Source organism: Chinchilla lanigera, unplaced genomic scaffold (genome assembly GCF_000276665.1).
Source record: "Chinchilla lanigera isolate Chin_1 unplaced genomic scaffold, ChiLan1.0 scaffold00015, whole genome shotgun sequence".
In the NCBI taxonomy this organism is placed as follows: Eukaryota; Metazoa; Chordata; class Mammalia; order Rodentia; family Chinchillidae; genus Chinchilla; species Chinchilla lanigera.
Window position 1 is genome coordinate 16,971,463 of NW_004955416.1, and position 21,136 is coordinate 16,992,598.

At 43.2% G+C, this 21,136-nt stretch overlaps 1 protein-coding gene across 3 annotated transcripts in view; it reads left to right on the top strand.

Moving 5' to 3' along the window:
- The window catches only part of Ntrk3 (neurotrophic tyrosine kinase, receptor, type 3), a 365,258-nt gene that overhangs the window by 318,532 nt on the left and 25,590 nt on the right, over nucleotides 1-21,136 (top strand). Inside the window, exon 16 of one of the 3 annotated variants that reach the window (XM_005381579.2) lies at nucleotides 14,576-14,650. The exons of the other annotated variants lie outside the window; for them this stretch is intronic. Coding sequence (XP_005381636.1) covers nucleotides 14,576-14,650 — 75 coding nt within the window. The remainder of the gene's footprint in view (nucleotides 1-14,575; nucleotides 14,651-21,136) is intronic. 3 annotated transcript variants of the gene reach the window in all.

Genomic DNA, 21,136 nt, shown 5'->3' on the forward strand with positions numbered 1-21,136 from the left:
TGTCTGCTCTGAATGTGCCCAGTGAGCCTCACAGTGCTTCTACACTTGCACTTAACAGTTCTCGGTGCTGGTTTAAAGAGAGAAACCAAATAAAGAGGAAAGGCAAATCCAAATGGTACTTTTTTGGCCCTTGCTTCAATAGCTGTAAGCTGTTGCTCTTTACCCATGGGAAAAATTCAAGGCACAACCTCATCTCACTTGTGTAGCTGCCAGAGAAGATTGAAGGAAGGGAAAGGAAATGGGGAATGTTTACACTCCAGGTATCTTCAATTCTGTCATCGAGAGTGCTAAGCCAGGCTGTTAGGTGAGCCCAGCTGGCTCGAAAACCTATGCCTCTGGTCCAAGGTGGTGTGAGAAAAGAAAAGATAGCAATTGGAGTAAAAGCTCAGTATGCTAAGTGTTCTCCCGCTGCTGTGGAAATAATATATTCTCCTTTACATACAATATGGACACGAAAGAGCAGCTTATATCAGATCTTCATGTTCAATTCCTCATAATGTCCTAATGTAGACCTAACTCCCCTTCTTACACTCTTCTGTAAATTTGCTTGAGCTCACAGTTATGCACCCTGAAGTCTTCTTATCCAGATTGGAAGACACTGGGAAGTCAAGGGAATTCCTGGATTTGGGCATAATCTCACGTGTGCCCACTTCCTGACGCTTGATCATCATTAGCTGTCATGTGACCTTAATGCTAATTCGCTGACCTCCATTCAATACTCTTATTTTAAAATTGAGGACAAAAATATTACAACAGAGTTTTGTTTACGCTGAGCAAGTTAATTTGTGTACAGAGTCAGTAATGCCCTCCTTACATGATAAGCTATGGTTTTTATTATCTTCCACTGTACTTTTTACCCACCCAAGACAAGAGAGCTATGGGGCTAATCTTATTTCCAGACACAATTCCTGGGTCACAAAGAGGGACCTGCTGACCACTTGGAAAATACACTGGAACACACAGCTGGTCCAAAGGAGTAGGTCTTTAAGTCGATCAACTCAGGATAGTTTTCTTCTTAAGATTTCGACTTACATAGAAATACTAGGTCATCAGAACTTGCTTCTTCTTCTGGTCAGTGTTTGTATGGTCTCACTCTTGAGTCTTAGAGCTAAGACTCTGGTGGGTTTATGCAAGACTCTGTTGTTCAGGGCACACTGGCGGAGGCCCTGAGCAACACAGTGATTTTCTTCGGATGGAGAAAACACTGTGAAAGATTTTCCCTGCAAGCTTATACCCAAGGAATATATTTGGACCTCTCTGCTACTGTTGATTATTGGGCCTAAGGATTTGCCTTCTTCTCATGCCTAATACCGATAACACAGAAAATCCAGGTGTGTGTGTGTGTGTGTGTACATACGCACAACTGCTCAGTGAGGTTTCTAGGGTATACACAGGAGGGCAGGAAGAACGGTAGAGATAAACCGTTCCTTATAGTCTCCTGTTTTCATTTTTCATTTCTTGAAACAAAGAGGCACCATCTGGCTCATGCATAAGTGGCATACAGACAATTTACAAAGGTGAACTGCCAAATTTCCTGTTACACATTTAGATAGAGAAAACAAACATCACTACATCAAAGCCCCGGAGCAATTTGTTCTGTCTTCTTAAGAAGATGCCCAATGACAGACACCACTTCTTCATGTGGACCTCTGACTCAGTGCTTCCAAGATTTCCTTCAAAGGTGGCTTCTATGAGGGTGAGTTCTGGGCACTGTTAAACCTGCTTCAGAACATCAAAGAGCACTGAGAGACTTGGCGATCAAATCTAGAATAAAGAAAATCTTAGAGCATCCTGAAGGGAAGGATGTTGGAATCCAGAATAAAAATGTCTTCAGATGTTCTAATTGAGAAGGAGGTGATATGCTGAGATCCAGGAGGAATGGGATTAGAGGGAATGGCACTGTGATCCTACAGATCCACAGTGCCAGGAGTGAATTTTTCTGTTTTCTCTGCTGTCCTGTGTGCTTAGCCCGGTGCCCGGCACTTGGTAGACATCCAATAAAAATATCAATGACCGAAGTTAGGATATGAATTTGATGTCAAGCAGGAAGTCAGCCAGCCAGACCAGGAGGAGACAGGGGAGGTAGTCAGATACCAAAGACACCTGAGCCTTTGAAGAAGATGAGGGGGTTCAAGTGCAAGTCTTGTCTAAGGAAGTAGAAGCAGTGTCTGGGGAATGTCCAGAGGGAACAGGCGAGTGTGGTCTGAGTCTGGGATGCCCATAGAAGACCTAAAGTGTGATCCTGGTAGGGACGGAGCTGAGTATCTAGAAGGTAAAGAAGGAAGGTATGTCCAAATCCAGGCAAAGATTCATATGGGGCTATAAAACAGGCCTAGAAGCTGGGAGCATAGTTCTGGGTTCTAAAACAAAGGATCCAACAGGACCTGGAAAGGAAGAAAACAGTAACCCTTAAGGCATGGGAATAATTTAGAACAAGCCTATTGGTATCTGACTGGTAGAATATTTGAGTTTATGAGTGTCATCATGCTTCCACAACAACAGTAAAAATGGCACACACTTGGACCCCCACTGCCTGGGTTTGAATTTCTGCTCCTCTATTTCCTACTATATGACTTTGGGCAAATTATTTACCTTTTCTGTGCTTCCAAATGTAAAATGGGGTTAACAGCCCCTATCACGTTCATTTGCTATAAAGATTACAAGTTAATACATATAAAGCTCTAATGTAAGTGCTTCATAAATATTAATCACTTTTACTACTATTGGAGCAAAAATACAAACACCTTTTCCAGTGCCAAGATGGGCATTCTGAACAAGGCTTCCCTGAGGGTTTCAGTTAAGGTAGACCAATTGCTGTAACAAAAAGATGCAAAAATACATAATGGGTCCAACACAAGTACTACTCCTTTCCAGGTCACATGGTAGTATGAGCGGGTGAACTCTAACGCATCTACTCTTTTCTTTATGTGGTGTCCTCCATCATCCTAAGCGTCAGCCCCATTCTAGCCAGATGGAAGGGGAAAGGAGTATGAGGAATGTATGTGGGATATTGTTAATAGATCTGGTCTGGATATGGCATTTGTCACTTCCCTTCATAGCAAGATCCCAGTCATATGGCCCCACTATTTATAAAGGAGGCTGAGAAATGGAGTGTCTCTATGTCTCACATAGAAAAGCATAGATTATATTGGGCAGTTGGCAGTCTCTACCACTATAACAGTGAAGAAAAATCTCTTTCTCTTCCAACATTCCAGATGAAAAGCCTATCACCTCATGTTTGAAGATTTTCTAAGAAAGAGAAGCAAAGGCACCTGTACTTTCTATTACTACGTCTGAATGTAGAGGTGGCCATCCCATCCTGAGAGGTTCCTTTCTCTTCAGTTTGCAAACTCTTGGTGTCATATGGCATTTAGAAACTCTGGGGGAGCTTGGCCCCACCCACCATCAAGGTGCTTTGATTTATTCTCTTGGAAAGCAGAACAGACACACCCAAAAGGAGACACAACCTAGGGACTGGACTGGAAAGGAGGAATGTTCCAAATCAAAAGGAATCTAAGTTAATAGGTAAGGAAATATACCCAGGAGAAAAACATAGAAGAAATACAAACCAGAGCAGCTTGTACTTTAAATCTATGGTAGTTAAGGAGGAATCCAAATATACTGTATCTTCTAATTAAAATCTATCTGTACTGCACAGAACAGGGTTAGATCACTGACAAAAATCTGGGATTCCCTGGTACAGAGTCAGAATATGTGATTCAGAAACGCTACACCTTCTTGAAATTATATTGGTAATAGTGGATAGGGTGATCTGTTGAATTTTCACTTGTTGAGGAGTCTGAGAATTCCAGAGATGTTTATGGCCCTTTGACTTACTGGAAACAAGTTTCCTAAGAGATCAAGGCAGAGGCCCAACAACTGTACCAGCTGGGCCAGAGAGGGAGGGAGGCGTCTCTTTGATTCATCAGGACCTGGGGTTAGAGCAGAACTCTCAGAGCTAACCAGAGAGTTTCTAATGTGACTTCTGGTTTTATGGCCAGCAAGAATGTTGGCAGATTACTGAGCTGCCTGAGCTAAAGAGCAAGGGGTCTTCCCAGTCTTGACGAGTTACTCTTTGTCCTCAGTGGGAGATCAAGTGGTTAGTAGCATGTTGAAGTGAGCCCTGGTTTATGAAATAACTTGGTATTTGTTTTGATGTGTAAAAGCTAGTGACAGAAGTTTAGGCTGTGACCTTCAGGGTCATATGGTGCCGCCGTGCTGTCTGTTAGCTTTTGGGGCTTGGAGAGGCCCAACCAGTAAATGGCAACCCTCCTCCCCACCCATCCTGTGAGTTCTGAGCCCACTAAAGCAGAGAAGACATGCAGATGATAATTATAATGTGTGCTTGAGTCACAATAGGACCGTTGCTGATGGTGGCCTTACCTTGAAGCCTCCTGTGCTTCTTTACACTGAACTGCCCACTAGACTTTCCAGCCCAGCACAGCAACCTGGGAATATTGCAGACTTTGCCCTGTCGAGAAAAGCCAAGTTTCTACTGCACATTTCTGCTCTCTGTAGTGAGCAGATCCCCCTCTGAAAGGGAAAGAAATAATGGTCTCTGCTGTGGCCTGGGTGGGGCCTCCCAGGAGGTAGGGTGAAGGCGGGAGAGCTGCCGGAGTGAGATGTTACTCTAGTTCACATCCCTCTAATTGGAAACCTGAATTAATGCAAAGAGGAAGGGCCCCTCTCAACTCTGCTCCACCTGGGCAAGTGACTGCCAGCCAGCCAGCCAGCCTCTCAATCACAGGTCCTTCTCCAGAGGCCAGGAGCAGGAAGATCTGAACCCTGCCTGAACTGGCGGAGAAAGGCCAGGCAGCAGGACATAGTAGCCTTTGAGGGATCCTGACCCTCTCTGAAGGGGGATTAGCCACGTTTGACCTGTAGCTTCAATCATTAGGTTCTCCTGAATAGACCCAGGTACTAAGCAAGGAAAAGTGGCGCTATAGGAAGATAAGAGTTTCACACAGTTTTCCAGCAGCCAGGCCCCAGGAACTGGACACGATTGTTCCTTTGGTGTTTTTAAACTATACCAGGAACTTGTTAACAATGTTTTTATTTATATGGAGGAGAACAATGGGGAGAGATTTGTATTTCGTTGCTAAAATTATGATTGCCCCATTATTTAAAATAAATTTTTATTATGGATTAATTTTAGATTTTAGAAAAGTTGCAAAGATAAGTGAGCACATAGTGTATTCTCACACATCCACCACTCAATTTTCCCTATTGTGGATGCTGTATGCAACCATGGCATGTTTGTAAAAAACATTTTAAAAATTAACAGTGGAACAAATTATTAATTAAACTTCAGGCTCATCAGATTTTTATCAGTTTTTCACCAGTGTCCTTTTTATGGTTCCAGGATCCACTCTGGATTGCATTGCCCTTAGCCAATCCTTGTTTGAGAGCAACAATATTGCTGTGGGTCAGGTAGGGGTGAGGGGATGCTGCTCCCCATTTCGCTAATGCCCTCCACCCCAGGGCACCCTACATGCACCCTCAAGTGGCGCCAGGGCTCCTGGTTCAGCTTTTTGGAATGGGAAAGAAGCCTTCCTACAACACCAAGGCCAGAGCTGCTGAGAAGTTCTGATTTTTGAGGAACTTGCAATTCCAGACTCTTATAAGAACCCTGGAGAGTCATACAGTCTTAGGCAGGCATGTGTAGGCAGCATGTGGACAGAGCTGCAGTTCACTTTTCCTGGTGCAGCTTAGACTAGGACACTGGAGGAAGGAACGGGGCCTCCGTCAATTCACAGTCCCTGTAGCACATGCTTGCTCTTTTCGTCAGCTTTGATAGAAGGTGCATGGTGCTAGTTAGGAAACACGGCTACAGAGTAGACCTGCAGGGAGACAGGGTGCCTTGGTATGCACATCTCAAATATATTTAGTAAAACAACTCAAACATCGACCTGCAACCCAAAGGTTCTGTAAATGCAGAACTGAATACAGAGAAGGATCTCTAGCAGGCTAGTGTGAGGATGATGTAGAGAAAGTGTGAAGACCAGGAAGGTGAGGTGTGAGGTGTGGACTGTAACCATGAGGTGAACTTATCTGGGGCATTCACCTCCCTGTAGGGTTTCCTCCCATTGTGCACAGTCAATGGACAACCACGGAAACACTGTCATAGTGGGCAACAGGAACAAGGCAACGAGATCCTACTCCTACTCCACAGCGGTAGCGGTAGAGGATGGAAGAAAAGCCCTTGGAATCAGTGCAGCACAGCACAGAAAGGGAAACTGCAGGCCAGAGCCTTGGGCTCAGAGTTGCTTGCTGTTCTGGATTGCAACCCTGAAAATGAGCAACGGTGAAATTGTGGTCAAGATGGATTTTCAAAAATGCATCTCAGGCCACCCCAGTCTCTTTTGCATCCCTAGAGTGTTAGAACTATATGAGCAAATGCCACATCATTCAACTTTAAGAAACATGTAGCAAGAAGGAGTCTTAAATGTCATCTGTTTCACCCTGCTGGCCCCAGGCAGAATGTCATCAAACTTGTCCTAGACAGATGCTTTGCTCGCTCTTTTCTGGAGATTCTCCTGGGATTCCACAGGTTTCCTTCCAGCTGTGGCAAAGGGAAATGATTATCAAAGATTTAGCTGTTTATAATTTTTAACACTCCTTTAGAACTGGGAAGTTCTCAGGTTTATCTAGTCAGAGTCCTACCTGCTGTAATGTATGTCTATTTTATCCAATATTCTTAGTAGAAAAAAGTACTGTTTATATTAAAAAATAGATATCATAACACTGAAAAACTAACAATTGGCGGTACTTTATTCATGGGCTGCCATGACTTGTGGAGAACCAATGGAATAAAAACATGACCCTCCTTTGCCCTGTTAAAAAATAATGCCCTTTTCCTGAGAGTGGTTTCCAGTGGTCTCCAAAACCGGATCTCCTCTTCTGCAAGTTTGAAGCTGCATTGCTTTCTCTTGCTGATAAAAGTGGTGTTTAGTTGGGGTGGACACTGGCATTATGGATGCTGGCATCTCCTTGGGGACTGACACCAGGGAGACAAGACGGAGCAGATGCCCCATCAGAAAATTCCAGACTTGAGGCAGGTGTTATTGGAGGCCATTCTGAGGAGGGGAGAGGAGACTGCAGGAGGCCAATGAGCCCCGTGTTGCCGCCCTGCTTCTTTCTCCACTCCTGTGGAGGGCAGTGATGGATGGATTGTAACAGGCTCCATTTTCCTTCCTCAAGTGCAAAAGGCCTTTTGTTTTCTGAGACAAACAGAATATATAACATATAAAAATACATAAATTTCCATACAAATATCTTCTTTACCAGCTGTAATTAAGATATTTGCATGTAAAGAGAACATTGTGTTCCCTTGACTTCCTCCTGGTAGGGAATTGTATTTCTCTCATAATCCTCAAAGCCCAAGAATTTGTGTTCTGCCTGTGACTAAGCAGCAGGAGGAGGAGAATGCAGAGGACTGGGTCGATACAACATCAGAAATTCAGAATTTTAAACATAGTTTTTGTTCCCAGTTGTTTTTTCCAGACTTAGCTCATCTCATGGGACAGCGCTGAAGAAGCAAGACAGGTAGTTTAAGAGAAGGGGGCTGAGCACTCACCAACTCTGAAATCGGGCAGATACTTGAATCTTTGAGTTTCAGTTTAGAGCTATATGACCTTAGGAAATTTACTTAAATTCTCTAAGCTTTAGATTCTTTATCTGAAAAAGGGGGCGGGGAGGATGATTTTCTTCTTTTGTGTGCATTAAATAAGATAATGTATGTAAATTGCCTAGTATCTATTAGATACTCAATAGATGGCTATTATTATTCTATGTAGGTGAAAAGGTAGAAGTTATATAGAAGAAATTTGAATGAGTTACATGCCAAAGTATTTTCCACAATGAGTCTTTGGTGTTGGATATTAAAATTAAAGAGAAGAGCTGATTTAAGAGAACTCGGAGACAGACAAAAAACTGTCTGCTCCTCTCTCTAGGACTGGCTTAGACATTCAGGTTGGTCAGTTGGAAGCCCCAGGAAAAAAGAGAAAGCATGTGTGGGCAAAGGAGGAGCTTTTCCATTGTGGATCAGTAGAGTTAGGTTGGAACTAACTTTTGATGACTGATGACCGTGAACCATGAATCCTACAGTGGACAAAGTTCTTCAGAATTCAAGCCCCATTCTCCGCGGTTCCTAAGTGTGTGCCACTTTCGGTCACACAGAGGAGGATTTGAGGATCAGGTGCCCTTGGGCATTAGGGGTAGAGAGTCATTTCAATATGTGTCTCTCCTGTACTTCTTGCGTTAATCAGCTTTTCACTGCTGTGACAAAATACTTTAGAAGAACAAACTTAAAGGAAGACAGATTTATTTTTGCTCATGGTATCAGAGGATTCAGTCCATTGTCACTTGGTTCCACTGCTTCTGGCCCGTGGTGAGAGTGAACATCATAGTGGGAACCATGTGGCGGGTGAAAGCTGCTCACCCCATGGCAGTCGGCAAACAGAGAGAAGGTGGGGCTAAGGCAAAATATACCCTTCAATGACACATCATTAGTAACCTATTTCCTCTAACTAGGCCCCATCTCCTAAAGGTTCCATCACCTTCCAGTAGTGCCATCAACTGGGGACCAAACCTTTCACATATAAGTCTTTGAGTTACATTCCAGCTCCAATGTCTAATACCTCCCTAAAGCATAAGTTACCTTGAAGGTAAAGGAACCCAGTCTATTTTAGCACAATGATTTTTATGTTCTCAATGTTTTATGAAAATGCTTAATTTTAATACATATAGTACTATGTGAGATGTTTGAAATGGATAGGAAATAATGTCTCCATTGGCCTATGCATATTTAAATGTATCCTCATGGGTCCCTACTTGGCAGGCACCAATGGTCACTATGTGGGGACTCTGGGTAGGTACATCTGGAAAATGCATTGCTGTCATCTAAGGGAAAGGCAGCTGGCTCTAATTCCCCATAAGACCCAAACATCTGCTTATCAGTGAAGAGGACTGAGTGAATGTCTCATAACAACGTAAACACCCATTGGACTGGAGTTAGTACCAAAACAACAATGCGATTCACATAGGGGACCAATTATTTAAAGACTACATGACCAAAGCATTCACTTTAGTATTAGTCTATGTGAAAAGCCTCATCATAGGGAGAAGAGGAAGAAGTCAGAACTAGGGAGTTAGAAGACCCAAATAATCAGTGCTGTCTATCTAAGAAAGATTGACAGCAGAGTTCTTAGATTCCATGTAGATTCAGAAATACTCCATGCCTTTTGCATTAATCTTCTCTCTCCTGCCCAAAGGCAGGAGGCAATGCACATTGCTATCAGCCAGTTGCAAAACTATCCTTTTTCAGTCCACCAGCCAGTGCCCCTTCTGAAACATATACAGTATTCCTTTCTTCTATGGCAACCGGGCTTGGTCCTCCTGAGCTCCAAGCTTTTCCAGTCATCCTTGGCTCTACATCCACATTTTCATTCATGTTATGGTGATCTTCAAAAGACCAACTGTATTTTATTTATTTTCCAATACTTGGGAGTCACTTTCTTATAATATTCTCCTATGCTTTCCATGTCACAGAATTGCCCTCATATATGAAAAGTGAGTCATTCTGTTGCTTGTAAACCTAGTTGCCTGGCTATCAAGGAGTATGTGCCTCTGGGATGATAAGTCTATCTCAGGAAGAAGTTTTGATGGATGGTTGTAGGTGCCCTGATTTGAGTGATGGATTGCATGTAGGACCAGTGAAAAGGAATGTGATCAACTGGTGGTATCTGCCATGAATTTTGCAAAAGGGATTGGTGAATCTATGTGCAATTAATTTCAATACTGGCATATCCCTTCCTGGTTAGTGGTGCCTGGCCAGGGATTCTACTGGACTCTTGTAGGCATATTCCCAAATGAAAGGATTTTAGGACAGCATGAGCAGGAATTTACCAAATGCTTCTGTGTTGATAGAATTTCTGTGGGGGGCAAGGGTTTTGCCAGATTCTCCTGCATTACTGGGGCTCATTTAGGTGTATTTGCCCATGTTCACAGATGGTGTGCATGTCCTAGTATCATAAATTACCTTCAATAAGCACTTTTAAGAAGTTGCTTATTTTTTAGAATTTTTGCACAGTAAAAGTACCTTATTTCTGGGTAGACTTTATTCCCCATTCTACTCTACAACAGTTTTTGGTGCTCTGGATGCAGATTTCCCTGCCAGTTCAGTGCTGGTTACTCTGTGCTTTTATCAATGTACCCACAATATCTTTAAGCGTATTTTTATTTTTGGAAAACTAAGCATTTCAAGAGCTTAAGTTTTTGGCTAGAGTTCTGTTCCCAGGCAGATGTTGATCCAATTCTTTAGACATAGCCATTTCAGTGTTATGACTTTAACCAACTGGACTGTTTTTTTAGGTACATTAACTTTCTTTTTTTTTTTTCTGTAAGTGTTTCATGAGAGCCATTGATAGATGCCTTGATAAAATTTGGATAAACTACAATGGCAAACTCGTGAGATCATAGCTAGAAGTGAATTTGGAATTCATCTTGTCAAATCCACTTAAAGAGAGAAGTGGAAGTTGGAGGGAGAGGGAGGAAACAAGCAGATGATTGTCAGGTTCATGCATCTTCGTGGTAGAATCAACAAGACTATTACAGATACAGTGCTTATCTCTGATTACCATCAAAATACTGTAAGGCGGACAGATTGATATGATTATCCCTATTTACATGCATGTAAACTGAGGCTTAGAGATATTAGTTGGTATTTCTTAGACTGCACAATAAATGCATGGCAGAGTTGGGTCAGGTATATTTAGTATTAAGTTTTTTAAAAGGATGTGAACAAAAATTTCTTGAATAAAAAATGTAAAGAGCATATGAATATAGTATGGGCTTCATGAGGTTAGATAGAGTTTAGAATGAATCTAAATGATTCAATCCCATGTTTTTTTTTCCCCAACAGGACTTTGTAGAAAGGTTATACAAGAAAAATGAGGCACCTAGTTGGGGTGAGTCAGGGCTGGCAGCCATAGCAAACAAAGAGACAGTAATTCAGGGAGTTTGGCTTCTGCACTGTAACAATTAAGCAAGCGGCAGCAAGTGCTATGAGCCAGGTGTAGTCCCAAGAATGTCCACAAATTCTTTGGGTGCAAGGGATAGGACATGCTAGAAGCAAGAAAAGAGGTGGTGAGAGACAAAGAATGTTGCTCCAGCACCTCTAAATGTGTTGTAGTAGGTCAGTGTGTGTGTGTGTGTGTGTGTGTGTGTGTGTGTGTTGGTACAAGGAATTGAACTCAGGACCTTGCCCATTCCAGGCAGGTGCTGTGACACTGAGCTACCAGCCCCTCTGAGCTGTATCTCCACTCTGTTGTCAAATATATTAATATATTCTCAAGGACATCTGCACACATGTGTTTACAGCAGCTTGCAATTTCTGTAAGGTGTTACTTTAGCAATTACACATTTTTTGTACCTAATGCTGTGCCTGGCACATACTGGGCATTCCAGAAATGTCCATGAAATGCTATAAACAAGGAGACAGACATGATTTGGGTTGATGCACAAGGGCAGTGTAGGTTAAAACACCCAGAAATCACAAACCAGGCCTCAGTACAGAGATGCTGAGGGCTGGTTCTCTGTTACTTTCATTCAATAATGGATTTTACAACATGCTTCCTTACCCATGAGGTGGGGTGATTTAAAAAGTGTGGGAACACTTCAGACTCAAAGGTGGTAAAGCATAGAGACGTAGGCATTTGCCATTATTATATGTAAATAAAGACCAGCCCACGATGTCCGCCTGCATGACAGTGGATACTCCATCTCTACTGTCTATCCTCGTGTTTCCAGAAATTTCAGAGAACCACACATTAGAGATGCTGTAGAGACATGCACATTGGATGTCAGGGTGCAGTAGATGACCTCAAAGTTTTACTTTCTTCCAACTCAGATGTTAAAAGATGACTGTATAGTAGAGATTGCTTACAGTATAGTAATTTAAGGGCTCATTATGCATGTGCCATGTATTTTCATGAGGCTGTGAAATATTAGACCAAATACACCCTCTCCATATCTTCACATTCATACCTCTATTCTTTCCCACTTGTTTGTGCCTTGCTCTCTGCTTCCTGCCTGGTCTCTACCTTGCCCACCTTTCTCTATGACTACGTTTATCTCACTCTGAACTTTTTCTTAAAGGCTTTCTCCCTCCTTTCTACTAAAAAAATTCACAATCTCTTTTACATGAAAGACAAATCTTCCTTTGACCTTTCAGCCCTTTCCAATTTCCATTCGTCTCCTCAAGTATTACAATAGGTGGTTTCATCTTCTGTCTTAATTTTTGACCTTTTGCTCTTACTACTTCATTGACTCTGCAGTTTAGGGGTCAGTAATTATCTCACCATGGCCAATTCAAATGTCTTTTCTCAAGGCTCGTCCTTTCTGAACTATCTGCTGAATGATATTATTAGCAGCACACCCATCTTCCCTCTCAAGCTGTCTCCCCTGCCAACACGGCATCATATTCTTGTTCGATGCCTCAGTCACATCTGGCTTTGCAGTGCATTCCCTTTCCTGGCTACTCTTTGCATCTTTTATTGGCTGCTCTCCTTTCTCTCATTTATGTTAGGGTGCAGCTATTCCTGACATCTGCTTTGCAAACCTCACACACTCCCATGGTTAGAACCCCTTTTTGCTTTGATGCAGAAGCTGCTTAAATTTACATTTTCAGCTTCTATCTATTCTCTCTTTGATTACTTCCTCTGTAAGTCTCCCCTGGACAATTCATTGGCAACTGAAATTTGGAATGTTTGAAATAAACTCACTATGGCTGCCTACTGCTTTCCGCTCCCCAGCCGCCAGTTAGCGTCCATGAAAACTCTCTTGGGAGGTTCCCCAGAAAGGCATCCTCTTTGAATCTGTCTCTTCATCACCTGCCTGCTATGATACAGCACCTGATCTTTGCACATTGGCAAGAATTACCTTTGTCCACGCCCCGGTTGCTCCAACATCTAGATCAGTACATGCACCTTCAGGCGCAGGCTGCACTATACATCTCTTCCTCAGTCTATATCCCACCCACTATTCACCTGAGGGCCTCAGCTGAGTAATTTCCCCAAAGTAGACATTTCTCACCTGGGCTAGCAGGCTCTCTCCACTCTTCCAGTCTCCTTCCTGACCTCTCCCACAAGAAGCCCCTGAGGGCCACCCCAGCCAGTCTGCCTGCTGCTCCGCAATACCCCATGCTCACTTCACCTACTACCGAGGTCTCGTGTCCGTTGCTGAGGCTGCCATAACACAGTGTTGTAGAGTGGGTGCTTCAACATTAGAAACTTACTTTCTCTTAGCTCAGAGGCTGCAAACCAAAATCAAGGTTTGGCACATCCGGTTCCTTCTGAGATCTGTTTCCTTACCTTGCAGGTGCCCACCTTCTCCCTGCATCCTCATGTGGTCCTTCTTGTGTAAATATATGTCCACATTTTCTTTTCTCATAAGGCCATCAGGTGCATTAGAGTGGGGTTTATAGTAATGACTTCATTTTACCTTGGTCACCTCTCTTAGGGCCTTATCTCCTCTTACAGTCACATGGTGATGTCCCAGGGGCACTGGACTTCAATAAAATAGATTTTTTAGTGGGGGGAGAATTTCACCCATAAGACATCTTCCCAACTGCTCGTATGTCCTTTCCTGCTTCTCCCTCTTCATTCATTCCTTCTCTCTGTCTGTCCCTCAGCACCATCAAACACCACGGACCCACACTTCATTGTCTTCATGGAAGGTCTCCTTGGCCTCAGCTGCATACTGGGTGTAAGACTTCACCAGCCTGCTTCCTCCTCAGGTCCTTCTCAGTGGCTTCTCTGCCTCTGGCTCCACTAAGAGCAGAGGTCCTACCTCTTCTCCTTTGTACACAACTCTTGACAGGGAAGGCACTTGTTAATTTACCTTGAGTCACCCTTCTAAGGAAGTCTAGTGCAGCCCCTCCACTACCTTCTTGGAAGAGCTTTCCTTGGTGGGTTGGAGAAGACCAGCACTTAACTCTGTTGACAGAGTGGAGGGGGAAGGTTGAGTGTCCATGCCAGTGATGTTCAGCTAGCCCACCTCCTCTCCAAATTGGAAAAATAAGGAATAGGTTCTGGGAAGCTCTAAAAATGGCTGTGAGTTCATGGATTTTCTGCTAGCACTGTCAGGAGTTTGGGAGAAAATGCTATTTCTTTAACCTGAGAGGTGGAAAAATCTAGATAAAACCCATTTCCTTCTGGGGTAAGAAGGACTCACCCTGTCAAGAAGAGAGGTGAGCTTTGGAGAGAAGCCCATTGAGTTTTGGTGGCCCTCACAGGAAAAGAGCTGGGTGTTGGCCCTGGAAATGTCTGTTGGCTGGGCTATGAGTGGCATTCTGGGAGGACTTCTGTGAGGGTCTTGCAGGTGGAGGGCTGCTGTCAGCTTTCCTGCGTAGAGTGTGGGAGAGGTATTTGGAGACTGTGGTCAGGAAGGATACCCCTTTAGTTAAAGATACACAATGCCTTTCTCCCCTTTCCTCCATCCTCAGGCACATCCTTCCTCTCCCTTCACCCCTTTTCTTCTCTCTCCCCTCCCTGCTCTCTGCCCCATTCACTGTCAGGAAGGGCCATGCCAGAAGGGCCCAGTCAGCGTGTCATGGCAGCGGCAGAGGCTAGCAGCACCGACAACTTGCACAGTGAGTCTGGATTTCATTTCTGGGGCCAAGGCTGAGCTGTTCCCACACAGACTGACAGCTTGCAGGCTTTGGAGAGGAACTTCCATGGGCTGAGGGCTGCTCCAACCACTTTCTGCCTCCCAACATGGGGGCATCATTTCACTTCAATGGAAGTTTCCTGCCAAAGCCATAGATGTGCTTGGGATGTCTCATGGGGTGGTAGCATGGTGGGGCGGTGGGGCCATGACCTGCTAAAATCTGGTGCACAGTGGGGATGGCCGCTAGAGTTCAGATGGCTGCAGGGTTGTATGCAGGTCTGCGTGTTGGTGGAGGCTGGAGGCACTGCATGGGTGGTGGTTTGGCTGCTTTCATGCCTTGCAGGAGGTGTGGCCTTGAGCTGTGTGTGTACTTTGGGTACGTCCTTTGAAGAACTAAGATCATCCTTAGCACATAGGCCAGAGGGTCTGAAGATAGGTCTCCTTCTTAAGCTCTGATGAATTGAGGACAGTTGTTACTAGCCTCTGTGACTGAGTCATATCCACCAGCATTTGAGGGTAGAATTTTACCCTCCCTATTTTGATTTCTGTGATAATTTCTGGCAAGGTGGTGGACATACTGCAGAGTCAGTCGAAGTTCCATCTGTCCTGTCTTGATCTGAAGGCTGAATTGGATGGCTTCCTTTCATGTTTTGCCTAGGGTTCTTTTCCTTCTGTTTTGGGACTGATCCACTTGGAAAAACACAGCCAGAAAATTTAGCTACCTGACCTTAAAACTCCAGTCCAAGTACTGCTTGTTATCTTCAGGTGCGTTCCCACTGGCCAGATGCTGCTTCCAAACACCGACTGAGTGTTGTGGAGTCATTTTAGAAGCGAGAAACTTCAGCTTCTTAATATAAGGTATTATCTTGATCCTTCAGATGCCCAGGGATACTCTTACAATTGCATTCATTTCTCTCCTGATTTGGTTAGGGAGGTAAATTAAGCATAGCCTCCCAGATTCTCTCAGGGCCATAGTTACACAAGCTTCTCATCTTGACACTGCTACTCATAAGGCTTCCGTTTAGGAGTTTTTGGGGCTTTGTGTAGCTAGAGCTTCTCAAAACAAGCATGTTTGCCAGCCTTGTGGGAGTTTTGTAAGCAGGGTCATATAAGAGTTTAATTTTCTCTCATGCTTGTAAAATAAATATGTGTATTTCAATCTCATTAAAGCCCAACTCTCAGTTTCAGGAGTTGACAGGTTTTATTTAAAGTATCAGATTGGTCAAATTTATTAATTCAATTAATTAACTTATTGCAAATAACTTATTGCAAATTAAGTGTGTGCATTTGATTGTCTAAACTTAGATACTTCTTAGAGTGAAAAAGGAAGCTATTAATAATTAAATAGGAACTAAAGGCATAAATTTAGACCATCCATAGTAAATTGGGGCATACAGATGCTTCTTTATGGATCTTGACCTATTCTAGGTGCTAGGAATACAACTGTGAATAAAGCAGATAAAAATCTTTTTTGCCTCTAATAAAGGAAATAGAAGATAAACTCAGAAACATAATAAGTTAGAACGTGATAGGTCTTTAGAAGAGACATCAAGCAGAGAGGATAAAAATAGGTACTGGATGATGGCAGTAGTAGTGATAGTGATTGTGGTGGTGATGGTGGGTGTGTGAGTGTGTGCACAGGTAGGTGTGTGTGTGCCATTTTAGATAGGGGTTCAAAGCAATTGAGCTCCTTCAAAAAGGTAAAACAATTTAGTTCACTTAATTTCTCCAAGGAGTTTTGTGGCTCAGATAAAACTTTCTGCAGAAGTCAGAGCTGAAAAGTCTGAGTTCAGATGAAGAAATCCAAACTTCTGCACGGCAAAAAGCAAAGAGGGAAAGTCAGTTGGCCATGGCGTTGGAAGCTTACTTTGTCGCTTTGTGTTTAGCAGTTTCCTGTCCCGCTGATATTGTTCAGAGGGCATCAGAAAGTGAACAAGGCTGGATTCATTTGTGCAAAATGTTTTCATATGTGGCTGGTGCTGGCCATTCAGGATCTCTTCAGGTCCTTCCTTCTTCCATTCTTGGGGATGGTGTGTCCTTGGGGGAGGCAGAAGCATCTTACTTTACTGACCAACGACTCTCAGCACTTTCTAGAGGCTTTGAGTAACTTCATTAATTTACTCTGCACTCTTTCTATGAAAAAGTTATCATAGTCCTATTTTAAGGATGAGGGCACTGCTGTTTAAACATAAAACTAGAAGGTAGTGGAGGCAAGATTTAAGTGGGAAATCCTGCCTTTATCAGTTAGTCTCAGCGTCCATCCATAAGCAGCAATTGGCAGGAAGTGGAGAAGGAAAAGAGAGGTTGGACTCCCTGTGTTATCCCGAGATCGTGTGTATGGGCTCATCTGCATGGCTGGATCAAGAGCAGAAGGTGTGTCGGGGTGGTTGTCCATGTCTTTGCTGACTGTGTGCATAAGGACAGTGATTTCTGCTGCTTCTCTGTGTCACTGCCAGTGGGAATGAGGATAGGCATGGCAAATCTCTGGGGCATGAGAGCAAGTATTCTGTGGTCATGTCCATCTTAAGCAGAGCTGGAAGGAGGGCCACTGCATGGTGTGTGGGTCCCAATAATCACGATGGGATGAGTGCATGCAAAGTTCTGATATTTGCCACAGGATTTTTGACAGAGCTTTGAATGAAGAGTTGAATTTGAGAATAATTCCTAGTCCCTAATTCTATGAATGGAATCCACAGACTACCCCATCCGGTCTTGCAATGCTATTTGCAAGAAGCAGGCAGGATGGCTCTGGACCACATCTTAGATATCATGGTTATATTTGACATCACTATGACTGTGTAACTTTGTGCTTAGTTGTAGTGTACCTTCCTATATTGCCCAGAAAAATAATAGGTAACCTCTTGCTTCATACATAAAGCGGGCTCCTAAGAAGGTTAGTGGGAAGCGAATCACCATTTAGACGCACACAACATCTCTGTTACAAACAAGGAAAGAATTATTTTGGGACATCGATAACATTTTCCCATGTTCCTCCAGGAGCATCTTCCCACATGCAATGCTATTATTTCCTTGAGCTTCTAGCATGCATTTATCCCAGGTCTCAATGCACATCAAGGTAATGTCTCGTTCAGTTTCACAAAAAAGAGAAAAGTTATTACTCTCATCATTTGTCAAGGATTTTCTTTGCCATCAGAATGCCAACATCACAAGAATATCCTCCTGGCCCTTGAATGCTCCTCCCTACTGTCTTGTCTCTATGGGATTATGACTACCTCATCAAGCACTGTTCTTCACAGCTTGTGGACTATTGTCTGGTTTCTCCTCTCACTTTAATATTCAAGCACTGAGGAGCAAAGCTTCATTGTCTTCTTCCATAGGATGTACCTCTCTGATGTTCTTTTCTGAATCTCCTCCCTGATAAAAGCAAGCAAGTGAACTAATTACCTTTTCTTCTCAAATCCTAATCCACCTCAACAACAGCTGGCTTGTCCGTTCTGCCTCTGTGTGCTCTGGAGTCCCACTTGGGAAGAGGGGTAAAGGCTAGAAATATCTAGGTATATTTCTTGCTGATAAAGCTGTTCCTTCTTTTTCTGGTGACCTGTGGCCAACTCTGCCACTCACATGTACAGGGGATGTTCAATTTTAGGAAGGGTTTGGTTACAGCTAGGAGGACCATGCTCAAGCTGTAGACATGAGTCTAAGAGGACAGAGTCATAAGTATGCTTTAGTCCAGCAGCCTACTTGGAGGTCTGAGCACAGGTTTTCTTTATATTATCAAGTTGGGAGCCTGGTGGGAGGTAGTGTCTCCCTACTCAAGCAAACCCAGTTTTTTAAAGGAAACTCAAAGCACATACCTGTGTCTGCACACCCAAGGGACACATGAGGGATGGTTAGGATAAGCTTCGTTCGCGCTGCTGTACGTGAGTGCTGTTTTTAGCTATCACTGAGGTTATAGGGTGGGACTGGGTATAGTAAAGTTGTCTCTAAGCCAGGGAGCACTCCAAAGCACACTAAAACTTTGATGGAATAAAACACCAATATCATTAAGAGCTCTGAAATGAAGAGATGTGGTTATCCAGCTTTTCAAAACTGTTATCTCAAATCTTGTGAGTTTCTTGTGGAAATTCAAATTTGTGCTTTGATATAGTTAAGATTGGTCTTTTGGGGAAAACAAATAAATTCTTCTGGGTGAGATGCCTCTTAATTTATATGGTATCTCAAGTCTTTGTGTGGCCAAGATTATCTGTGTGTGCCCAGGCCAGTCCTGTGGGTTTAACCTGGAGATTTATCCAAGATAAGAGCTCTGCTCATTACATGGTATTTAAACTTTGAACTCCTAGCTGCCTTAGGATTTTGCTCTCTGCTGATCTGAACAGTGTTTCAGAGTCCAGCAAGCCCCTTTGGTCACAACGATAAGGGTTGCCTGGAGAGGGGTGGCATTCGGGTCTTTACATGAAGGAGCTGAGAGAACCACAGAGAAGATGACAGAGGAGAGCAGAGAACCTTTCTGCCCATTTCCTCCAAGACTGTTCCCAAGGGAAGTTGCCTTGGCCTTAGGGTTGGATTACACACTCCTAGAGCTGGATCTTATCTTCAAAGTTGGTCAGCTCCATTTGCTTCCTCAATTGTTTTAGGACAAATGCTCATAACAAATCCATATATTTGGAAGAATTACATGTCAGCCTCCTGTCTGAAAATGCTATTGGGGATGATGAGTTCCACTCTCTCTCGTCTGGTATTTACCTCTCTTGAGCATTAGCTTGTCCCTCAGGTTTTTGCTGACCCCCCTTTCTTCCTACCATGGTGGCTAGGCCTAAGGGAAGTTAAGTGTCTGTTGTAGCCTCCAGCCCAATGTGTCTGGCTGAAGAAGTCCATCCATCACCAGGGCAGATGCAGCCACACAGGGAGGGCTGTCAATACAGATGCTGACATCAGAGCCACATGTTGGGAACTGTGTCCCGTAATGCCTTGTAGCAGCTGGGATCTTGGCACATGGATCTGCCATGCAAGACAGAGGGAAAAAGGCCCATTGTGACTGCGTCCTTGCTGGACGATTGGTTTCTCTTTGGGCCTCTAGAAGCTCTCTGAATCTCTCCTCTTACGTCTGTTTCTGATAGACATTTTATTCCCTAAAATAAAGACAAACTTAAGAGATGAATTTTCCAGTGTTTTATCAGGATTCTGTTTGCCCTAAGTGACAGAAAACAAAACCCAAACTACCTTAAGCAAAAACACAATATGGTGTCCTAATAATAAAAATGTCGGGGTTTAGACTTATTTGTGGTGTTTGATTCATTTTAAGACCCAAATACGGACTGTCACCAGGCTCTGTGCATATTTCTTCCTCTCTTCCTCCTTCCTTCTCTTGTCCAGTTTTTCTTCCAATGCTTCCTTTGTTTCCTTCCCAAGGCAACGATATTAGAGAAAGAGACATTAATGGCAAATGAATATCCAAACGATCAAGAGTAATAAATTTTGAAAGTTATGATGATAAATGCTCTCGCAGTTGAATACATTATGCAGGACCTAGATGTTTAGTAATGAAGACTTGTTTTCAGCAGGGAGGACTTGCCATTGTGAGCTCAGCTGACCCAGTGAGAGATCATCAGAATCACTCCACAGCGGAGCTGCGTATTATGCAGAGAAAAACTGCAGCAGGATGGCTGAGGAAGCAAAGCCCATGGCTTGCTGCTTTTTCTCGTCTATCTATGAGGAGTATAGGATGGATTTTGGTATCATCTTTCTGAACGCTTTCTGGGTTGAAGTGAGCTCCCATTTTACCTAATTGGATGTGCTGATTTAGATATTTCAGAATGAAAATCCCCTTTCAGCTTTGGTGGCTGTTTTTATAGAAAACAGGTTGTAGGATTTCTATACCATTTTCTAAAAATTGCCACCCTAACCCACCAGTTTACTTTCCTTGAAACATTTTTTAACTAGAAAGTCTTCCTTTAACTGGGAGATGCACAACAATTTCAACTTGTTGGTCCATAAAAATATTGATATTTGAATCAGAATAATTTGGGTGTAAGATTTGGATTTCTCACTCTTTAGCCTTTTGCAATAAGCTACTTAATTTTGTTCCTTTTCTCTCTTTTTCCTCCCTCTCTTCCTTGTTTGATGCAATACTGCTGATAACAGTAACTTCCAGGGTCAGTGCATTGGGGGCAGATTGAATGAACTAGGGCATTTTAACTCTTTAGCATACACCCTGGCACAATATAAACACTCAGTAAGTTGTTGTTCTGTAATCCTGCTCACTGACACAAGACTTCCACTTCTGGCTCCAAACTGCAAATGCTACAAGCATCTCTTCCTAACTCTGTTACAACGGAGACCAGCGGTGCAGATAAATTAAGATGAAAGTTCTACTATCAGCCATTACCTACCCCAGCGCATAGCCTACTCCACCTTTCAGGGGCCCGCTCAATGACACTAAGAAAGATATTTCCCAAACTCAGTTGCCTGGAAACAAGAAGCCCACTTATATGTTTTTGGAAACATGAAT